General features: G+C 51.5%; 1 protein-coding gene across 1 annotated transcript in view; it reads left to right on the forward strand.

The window, feature by feature from the left end:
- Positions 1-6,517, forward strand: part of LOC133340431 (glucose-6-phosphate isomerase-like) — a 29,833-nt gene extending 23,316 nt beyond the window's left edge. Inside the window, exons 15-18 of the mRNA XM_061548652.1 lie at positions 759-887; positions 1,777-1,852; positions 3,128-3,194; positions 3,677-6,517. Of these exons, the coding sequence (XP_061404636.1) occupies positions 759-887; positions 1,777-1,852; positions 3,128-3,194; positions 3,677-3,800 (396 nt within the window). The 3' untranslated portion in view covers positions 3,801-6,517. The remainder of the gene's footprint in view (positions 1-758; positions 888-1,776; positions 1,853-3,127; positions 3,195-3,676) is intronic.
- The last annotated feature ends 3,706 nt before the right edge of the window (positions 6,518-10,223 follow it).

Below are 10,223 nucleotides of genomic sequence, written 5' to 3' on the forward strand. Positions count from 1 at the left end.
GTGGGTTCCATCCTGACCCTGACGACTGTATATTTGGAGTTTGCATGTTCTTCCCGTGGTCGTGTTGATATTTCTCCGGGACCTCCGGTTTTCCCCTCCACATTTAGAAACAACATGCATTTAAAGTATTTCGCGGCTATACATTTTCACGTGACAAGCCACTTCGTTGAGCTATCATCTGTGGCCAGGTCGCTTCTGAAAACGAATTAAATAGCTCAATGGCCCTTACCTGGTAAAATAAAAAATAGTTTTAAATAGTTTAGTATATTACATTTGTGCCATTAGCCTCTTACCATGGGACCCAAATATTTCCTTGCGAAACTATTAAAGCTATTAAAGTCTGCAGTGCCCCACCCTGTCACAGAGAACTGTGACACGCAAAGGTCGTGTCACAAATAAACTCCCGAATTTCCTTACAGTTGCCGCCTGCTTACTCTCACCGTAGACACACCGTGTACATGCCCTGCTGCACAGGGGATTCGCCGCATGGCAAGCAATGCAACTTAGTTTTTTTTTACCGACCAACAAGAGTTGGGAAAAACTTACTGAAAATCCAAACTCACTGTTGTGATTTTTGCGTGTGATATTCCTACCCTCTCCCCCACCTCACCGAGGGATTAGACAAATTGCCACAATTTGAGTTTGCGAATAGATTTAATAATACAAAAATTTCTCCGGACGTTTAGGCCAGCAGCGGATTGACAGAAAAGGTTTCGTCGATGCAACATTTTTTTTTTCTTCCTCCCCCACCGTTTCAGATCTTGCTGGCGAACTTCCTGGCGCAGACGGAGGCGCTGATGAAGGGGAAGACGGAGCAGGAGGCTCGCGCTGAGCTGCAGGGGGCCGGGCTCGCAGGCCCCGCCCTCGACAAGCTCCTCCCCCACAAGGTCACGCACTCACGGGCGCAAAAAAGGTCAACAGGTCGAGGTTTCTAAATGCCTTGCGATCGAAGTGTGTGTGTGTGTATATATAGTTGGGAGTGGTAGCGCGGTGGTTAGCACGCCGCGCTACGAACCCGGCGAACGGGTTCGATTCCCGCTCGTGGTTAACACCAGTGACGATTATCTCAACCGGTCCTGGGCCTCTCCTAGGTTGACTAAACCTCAAATAACAAAGGCATACGGGCGTGGTGCTGGCCACCAACACCCTCGTGTGCCTTCACATGCGCTCGCTAACAGCACTTGCCTCAAAAGGCTGTGAAGGCTATGCGGGAGTGTCTTTGTTATTTACATTCATACAAAAAATTGCCACGTGTGATGGCAAGAAGAAGATACTGCAATCCAGGAAGACAGCACTTCGTATAAATGCATCGTCCTTCATTCTTACCCCTTACTCTCGTCATTACCAGCACGAGTAAACCGTCGAGTGGAGCTGATGGTGGTGCACGCCTGCCAATTCGTTACTTTGGGGGCGAGGGTTGATCGATCGCGCATTTGTGAAACTTCCAAATCCACTGGGGCCGCGAGGCGATAAAGACGTGGCCGGACATCAAATTGATTCTTTGATCCTTCTCTTGCTCGTTGTTCTCTTGTGTGCTTAGGGGGGGTTTAATCCGGGTGCTTTGCTTTCCACCCGCAAGCCAAATGCTCATTCATGGAATTCGGAAAACATGTGCATGCAGAACCTTGTGGGCCCAGATGTCACGCTGCCGACCTGTTGGTCAGATGCCGCTCTGTGCTGGTGTGCCGCAGTGGGTCGGGGGTGCAGTTGAGGACACGGCTGCCGTCCCAGAGTTGTGCGCTGGTGGTGTTGACGCTGACGCCGCTGTCGTTGCAGGTGTTTGAGGGGAACCGCCCGACCAATTCGATTGTCTTCAACAAGCTCACGCCCTTCATGCTGGGGGCTCTCATCGGTAGGCTGCGTGTGACACCTGGGCTACGGAAGAACCAAATGCCCGACGTTCATCGCTAACCACGTATCGCTAGCGTGTTGCGGTTGGCATCGAGGCAAACGCAAGGCGAAGACTTTTTTTTTTCTCCAAGCTCGGAATGTAGTCCATGAGCCCAGACGAGATATTTGACTTGGAGTTACCACCTGAAACACCGTAACTACTTCAGTGGTTCCAATACCTCTGTGGTCACGAACAGTGAATTGCATGATAAACATTTAAAATTAGTGGGGTTATCAAGTGATTCACGCAAATTAGCCGTATAAATAAATCGGTACGACTTTAAAGTTAGGCCACCCCACCTGGTACCAATTTTTGCTCTGTCTCATGGAGTAAGCAGTCACTGTGAAATTTGAGATATTCCCTTGATGTCCTTTATTTAAAAGGACCTGTATTGCCACAAGCCCCGGACCGTGCTCCGAGTCCATGCAAGCTGCTCGAAAGCTTTGTGCTCTGCTCATCTGCCGATGGGTCGGGCTGAACCGAAGTCAATCACGTCCGCGACTTTTCTTTTTGTGTGCGTTTGTTGGTGACAATGGAGCGATGGAACGATCGCCTGAAGAAATGCGAGAGGCGCTTGCTTTGCCATTTTGTTATTTTCCGGTCACTAGTTTAGCGACAGGTGTGTCGGTTACAAACTGACGATTTATTCCGGTAGCAGGACGCAACGCTGCTACCCTTAACGGAGCGGGCGTTTAATCAAGAGTGGATTCCTCGATTTGAAATGGGCTCTATTTTTTTTTACGCTCGCGGATACGCTCGTCGCAGCTGACGTGTGAGAATTGATTGTTTACGCGAATCAATGTTTCGCGTGACCCCTGCAGCCACTAGAGGCTCCGCCCACCCACAATGTAAAATTAGGTTTTTTTCTTCATCTTGATTCGTGAATTGCAGAGGGAGGGGAGGGTCAAATTGTTAATTGCACTTAACGTCAGTGATGCATCTGGTTGTAATCGTCTGTGAATGTAGATTACACTGGAGCTATGAACTTGTAAATCTAGATTGAAAACTAATTTCTTTAGAACTTGCTTTTTGTGTTTAGTCTGTTCTTCCCCCGCACCTTCGATGAGCACGGTTGGCTACATACGGAACAAAAAGAAATTCAACATACATACACGAGTGTCTATTTAATTGAGAAGAGATATTCAATTAGGCCGAGGCGGTTACTTGCGGTTTGCGTCTGACTCCGATGCCATGTGTTGCAGGCTAACCAGGCTGTGTGTCTTCGTGTCTTGACAGCCATGTACGAGCACAAGATCTTCATCCAGGGCGTCATCTGGGACGTGAACAGCTACGATCAGTGGGGGTGAGTACCTTGCCACGTGTTTCAAGTTTCACCTAAGAGGGGAGAGGTGTGCTGGGTGGCTCAGAGGTCGGAGTGCTGAGCTGAGAATCCGGGGTTGTATGTATGCTGAACTTCTTTCGCACCGTACGTAGCCAACCGTGCTAATCGGAGGTGCGGGGGAAGGACAACAAACTAAGTTTGTTGAGTCCAGGCAGCTGCTAAAATTGGGTCCTCTCGTGTCGTGCGTTCATGGTCTCAGCCTGGTCACCAATGACTGCAGTAGAACAATCGCACGCGATTTGGTTCTGCACTTAATTTTGCTCAATTCCCGCTTTGAGAATTGTAAAATATTGGGTTTGACTGTCATGTCACTCGAATTGCTCTCTCTGTAGCAGGGCGCATGGGAAACTTCTGTTCCCAACTTGTGCGGCCTCTCGCTGGCGCCTGCAACTCACCCTCCCCCCCCCCACTGTCTCCCACCTCCGTCTGCCTCGCCGCTGCAGTGTGGAGTTGGGCAAGCAGCTGGCCAAGGCCATCGAGCCGGAGCTGACCTCGCCGGGAGAGGTCACCTCCCACGACTCCTCCACCAACGGCCTCATCGGCTTCATCAAGCAGCACCGGCAGTGACTAGGCGCGTGCGAGCCAGCACCGCTGCCCCCACCCCCCTCCAGCGTCTCCGCCAAGCTCTGACACGCCGTTCTTCGTGCTCGCACCACGGGGTTGGGGGTGTTGTGTTCCACCGGACGTGTCGGCCTCTTCCGCTCGGGTGTGAGCTGTGGGGTGCTGGGGGAGGCGCGGCGTAATGTGATGCGGGCTGACCAGGGTGTCCCCTCTCCCCTCCAATCTTCTGTAATACCCCGGCGAGGTTAGCTCGGCTTGTGATCGATCGTTTTGCTTGCGAGACGTTTGTCACAGGCAACCGCGGTGGCAAGCATGTGACGTGTGCGTTGCCTGTTTGTCTATCCGCTGCTGGAGGAGGGCCTTACCACCCATGCCGTTCGGGCTCATGGGGGAGGCCTTCAAACCTCACCGTTGTTGTTAGACCGATAAACATTTGACATGCAAGGACAATCGTTGTCACTCGTCCATCTACACTCGATTGGGTGGGGGGGGGGGGGGTAACGTGATGAAACGCACAGTGTGCGACACCCCTGCAAGTGTAGGCTCGTGTGAACGTCAAGCTTGAGGAAGAGTCTCCTCGCAAGACGGGCCACCGTCATCTCGTTATGCCAGGGGTGGGGAACCTTTTTTCTGCCAAGGGCCATTTGGATATGTATAACATCATTCGCGGGCCATACCAAATTATCAACTTAAAAATTAGCTTGTTATATTTGGTCAAACATTTCATTAACTCACCTCTAATGCGATGGCTGGAACTGCTTCTCTTTGGTGAGGCGTGTGATGTTAGCTGATATTGATGATGTTGCTACTCGCAACTGCTTTTCCAGATTTGCTCCTAGATTTATTGAATTTCGAGTGCCGCCTGCAGTTGCCTTGGCAGGGCCACACCAAATGATACCGCGGGCCTTGTACGGCCCGCGGGCCGGACGTTCCCCAGCCCTGCGTTACATCGTGCGTGGACTGCCTCCACCGACCCTCGTTATGAAGCGCCGATCCGTCTCGTTGGCTCGCTCGCCCCACCAGCGCTCACCCCACCAGCGCTCACCCCACCAGCCCTCACCCCACCAGCCCTCACCCCACCAGCCCTCACCCCACCAGCCCTCACCCCACCAGCCCTCACCCCACCAGCCCTCACCCCACCAGCCCTCACCCCACCAGCCCTCACCCCACCAGCGCTCACCCTACCCGCTGCCTGTTAGAGAACGCGCGGAGCACGTGCACACACCCTGTGGTCCGGTTGAACATTTCCACCGTGGCGAGCGGTCACCCCTCCATTGGTCCGCGTGCGCGCACGCGGAGAGGTTGCACGTGGCCACTTTTTGAACAAGCTTGAATCTCCGTGTGGTTTGTAAGCTCTGCGCACAGCGCCACTGGCGCGTAGAAACATTTCCACCCTTTAGAAGGAAGCTCATGTCCATCGCTGTGTGTGTGGTGTTTGTTGTTTTTGAGCATGAATTCTCACATGTTATTGGAACTCATTTAAGGCTTGGCATTTTGGGATACGAGTAAGGACTCGTAGACTGTGGTCAAGTTTTTGGGAAATTGCTGGTTAAAGTTGAATGACTTGATTTCCCCAAGGGGGCTTTTGGAGACCAATCTAATGTCACCTTGAGTTTGTTTATCACCAATATCTCACGAGCTATTCGCATGTTCTTCTTGCCGGCCTCTGCAAACCTCAAGAGTGACAGTGATAGTTGTGATGATGACGATGGTGGATATGGTGGTGGTGATGGTTGTCTGATTGTGATGACGTTCCAAGTGTTTCATGTTCCCTACTACCCCTTCATGTTTGTGGTGACGTACTGCAGTGAGACTCCGATAAACCCAGAATTTCCCATCCATTCCTTTGTTGCAACCAACCACGGTACTTCACGAGTTTTCCCAATGTAACCTTTCAAACGCGAGTCGTGACACGCCGCACGCACCTGATGTTTGGTGAACAAGTCCCGCTGGACGCGGCGCCGATTGAAATTGTCGCTGTTGTGCGAGAAGCACACGTACACCTATGCACACGTACACCTATACACACGCACACCTATGCACACGTACACCTATGCACACGTACACCTATACACACGTACACCTATGCACACGTACACCTATACACACGCACACCTATGCACACGTACACCTATACACACGTACACCTATGCACACGTACACCTATGCACACGTACACCTATGCACACGTACACCTATGCACACGTACACCTATACACATTCATCGTAGGCCCCATCTACGCATGGGACGCAAGATCGCATTGAATTCCAGTCAACACTTGGGTCAAGTCAGGACCACACGTGGTACAGTTTTACACACAAGGTCGCCAAAGTCTCCCAAGTTTGAATCGGCACTTGGGTCACGCGGGAACGCGCGTTGCGGACGGCATTCTACCGCACTCACGTCGTGTTCACCAATCGTCGGGTGCCTGCAGTTTGCAACAACGCAAATTTGTGTTTCAGAAGGGACATTGGTAAATGCAAAAACACGTGCGGTGGTCGAAATGCAGTGAATGGGGAGGAGGTCGTGAAGCCCTGGCAGCGTGTCGCCTCTGTCTCGCGCTGGACCGCATGTGAGATGTGACGTGTCCGTGTCGTCTCCGTTACAAACCGCGCCCCGCTGCTGGCTTGGTTTCCCCTGTCGGTGATCCTCGTGATGTCGTTGAGACGCTATGTGTGCCCGCGCACCGTGATCGCAAATAAAGTTCCGATCCTGCAACCAGCGGAAATGGGTCCCTCGCGTTTCATCGCCAGCTGATGGCCCATTGTGTTTGAGGAGAGGGAGGAGATGGAGAGTGCTTGCCAATAACGCCTAACTTCACATCTAGATCCAATAACGCCTGTTAAACCAACAGGCTGTGATGAAACCCCAAAAAGTCAAAACTGCTGTAGAGTTGGCATAAATCTTGAGTTAAAGCTTTCGTGACTGCAGGAATTAATATTCGTGGGTCTTTCGGTAAGTCGCGTAGATAGGTTCAAAGAAAATAACAAAAAGAACATACTTTAAACCAATGCTGCTTTTAGTATGTATGGTGAACTTCTTTTGCACCTTACGTAACCATCCGCGCTCATCGGGAGGTGTGGGAGAATGACAACAAACTAAACACAAGCAACAGTTCTTAAAGAAATGAGTTTTCAATCTAAATTTAAAAGTGCATAGCTCCAGTGGCTTCATAATATCTGAAGGAAGAGCGGTCCAGACGGCCGCAGAAGCGCATCTGAAAGCGCGCGATGCATGGAAGTCTATTTTAGTTTCACATTTTTACCCAGAATATCTCCACAATGGCCGATAATGTTCATACTGGTGTAGCGGACATTGTCCGCACCAACACGTGCTAAAACAGGTTAGGCTATCGGTCCGTTTATTCCAACTCTGTCACGCACGCAGCTCCCTCCTTCATACGCCGCTCTCTCCTCCCGTCACTCCGACGTGCTCTCTGAACCCCACGCTCCCCTCTGCCGTTCCCTGAGCCTCATCCCCCCGTCACCTAATTCCCAGCCACCAGTCGCATATCGTCGCATTTCGGACCACGTCTCCTCATCTCCAGCCCCCAATCTCCGATCTCCACCCCGCACGGTTACTCCCGGTCAAGTCGGTGAAGGGGATTCACGTCGGCATGTAGCACGAGGTGGGGGGTGCTGATGTGGGCACCGTTATGGAGGACTTACACAGGCAGCCACGATCTTTCCACTGCTGGATAAAGTTCTCCCAATTTCGCTGCCGTCCCCGCGATGCACGCTCCGTCTCCGCTGTGGATGTAACCCTTCCATAAGACGAGCTTTCAACACCACAGTAAGTCGTGATTTGTGTGCTGAGTATGCTGGAGTTACTTAACTCCTCCACTGTACGAGTTCATATTAAATGTCTTTAAGGATAAAGGTGCTCTGTTCAAAACCCACAGGAGCCAGTTCAGGAAATGCAATGCCTTTTAATTAAAAAAAAACGTGTTTATCAAAAGCGCGCTTTGGAGTTTCGGGCGTCGGGCCGTTTACTCGGTGCTGCGCACGTGTATACATAATTCGAAAAGAAAACAAATTAACCTAAATTGGCTGTCCAGTTAATGCCGTGAAGGTTTAACCGATGTCTCACTCCGCCGACGGCAGAGGCTGGCGAAGAAGGGGTGCTGTGCGCGACATCGGTAGCCGGGACAGCTCTGTTGCTGTTTCTCGCTTGGACAGCGCCAATGCGTCCACACAACATTTCATGTACAGGGCCCTCTGTCAATCCACTGCTGGATGAGTGCCTACCCCAAACCCGCGCTGGTTGTGAGCGTTGTTTTAAGCCGGCACCCCGGTTAATGTGGGTTTGTGACAGTGGTGGGGGTGGGACAGATACGTGGGACCACATAAGTACTGTATAACGATGGATTTGGCAATACATTATTGCAATCCTGACCCTTATGCTCATACAGGTGGTGGCGAGATGTTAACTCCCTCGCCTGGTATGCAGGAGGTCGTGGGCTCGATCCCGACCCTTGACGCCTGTTGTATATTTGGAGCCTGCGTGTTTCTCTCCCCGTGGTCGCGTGGATTTTCCTCCGGGCTCTCCAACGTTTCCCTCCACATTTAGAATCAACATGCAGTTCATAGAATATTTCGCTGCTATACATTTCCACACGATAATCCACCTCGTTGAGCTTTCATTTGTGGCCAGGTCGCTTCTGAAAAAAAATAGCTCGTTCAGTAGACCTTATCCGGTAAAATTAAAAATAATTCGAAGTTGAAAAGTGTCTAGTTTCAAGTCCAAACACGAGCTTCACAAGACGCCTGCTTCGGCTTGGGAGATTTGACGACATTCGGGCATCAGATCTGCGTTGCTAAGCCGGGCCATCCTCCAGGACACGTTCGCTCGCTCCCCTTGGGACGGAGATCGAGAAGGCGAAGGCGACGCGGAGGGCAGGCAAAGAGGCCCTCCAAGAAGCGGCCCCACATTGTTTGGCCGCGTGGCGGTGCAGCGTTGCCCGCTGGTTTCGCTGTCAAATCACAAAAAGAACGATCCTATAACAGACTACTGTTAATCCAATAAAAATCCGATGTAACGATAACGCTATAACGGCAAAAAAACCCAAAGCATCTTAGCCACACCATTACTACTGGAGTATGTATGGAAGGCAAACGAAATATTAAACGTCCGGCCCAACTTCCCCCTCGGTCAAATGAGGGCGAATGCACACAACCATCGACCACAACGGAAACGAGGGGAAGCAGGTGGGGGGCGGAGGAGGAGCCCCCCCCCCCCCCCCACTAATGCGAGTCGGCTCCAGTATCAGTGGAGCCACGAGCATCACAAGCATCACACGCGCGCACGCCCAACAACGGGATGCAACAATGCCCGTTGTTTAACAGATCTCCCGAAGAGCGAAACAGAATCAGAATATTCATACTGGAGGAATCCCATGAGCTATCGAGCTCTTTGTTCACAGATGTCCCGGAGACATTGTGTCAGCTAGAGCCAGTGGGTACCCGTTTGCGACCCTGGTGCGGCCGGGAACGGGTACGGGTAGACCGTGAGTCACTGGTGAGTAACTGTTTGTCACTCATTTCCCAACGTCTTGTCTCTTCTCACAATTCAAGTTCCTAGAATCAACCCACCCGCGCCTGCAACATGGCTTCATCCCAGAGGTCGCAATCAGGTACCCGATACCCGTACCCTACCCGTTTGCGACCCTGGTGCGGCCGGGTACGGGTAAGGAATCAAAACCAGTTTGCGACCTCTGCATCCCAGCACAGGCAAACTCGCGGTCTACAGCGCCACCCGGTGGTTTAACACCCACCGTGTAAGTCACGCACGTTCCGATACGCGAACACGACCACTTTGACACTGCTCTGTCTTGGGGTTGATCGCCTGGCTAAGGGTGATTGTTGGTACAACACATTGTCCTGCGGAGGGAGCTGGTAGGAACGTTGGGTTGCTCGGTCAATGGCCAGGGTCAACGACGGCGTGGTGTATTCCGCAGATATGCCCGACTGTGAGGGCGGGCACAAGCCGGCGTGAGTAGGTTAAACGTTGAGTTTTATAAGGGCACCACGGGGTGACCAGAGCCCTCCTCACCCAGCCCCACCCAGCCCCTCCCCACCCAGTCCCCTCCCACCCCCCTCCCTGCACGACGGACACAATAATCCTCTGTGGGCTGGCGTAACCAGGAGGTTCCTACCAGTATAAATTGTGGGTCTTGAGTTGAGACTATATTGAGCAGAGAAGTAACGACAGCAGGTTTACAACTTCCACGGGGGAAAAAATAGTGGTGTGCTTGGATACGTCCAAACATTGTAATGCCCTCTACCCATATGGCGAAGTCGCAGGACTTTTAATTTCACGGTGGTCCTGGGAAATAATAAAATAATAATACATATTATTTTATTAGAAAATAATAATACATATTATTTTATTATTTCCCTTCTACGTGACTTTACCGAAAGAACCAAGAA

This window comes from Lethenteron reissneri, chromosome 9 (genome assembly GCF_015708825.2).
Source record: "Lethenteron reissneri isolate LAM-NWPU_2019-01 chromosome 9, ASM1570882v1, whole genome shotgun sequence".
NCBI lineage: Eukaryota > Metazoa > Chordata > Hyperoartia > Petromyzontiformes > Petromyzontidae > Lethenteron > Lethenteron reissneri.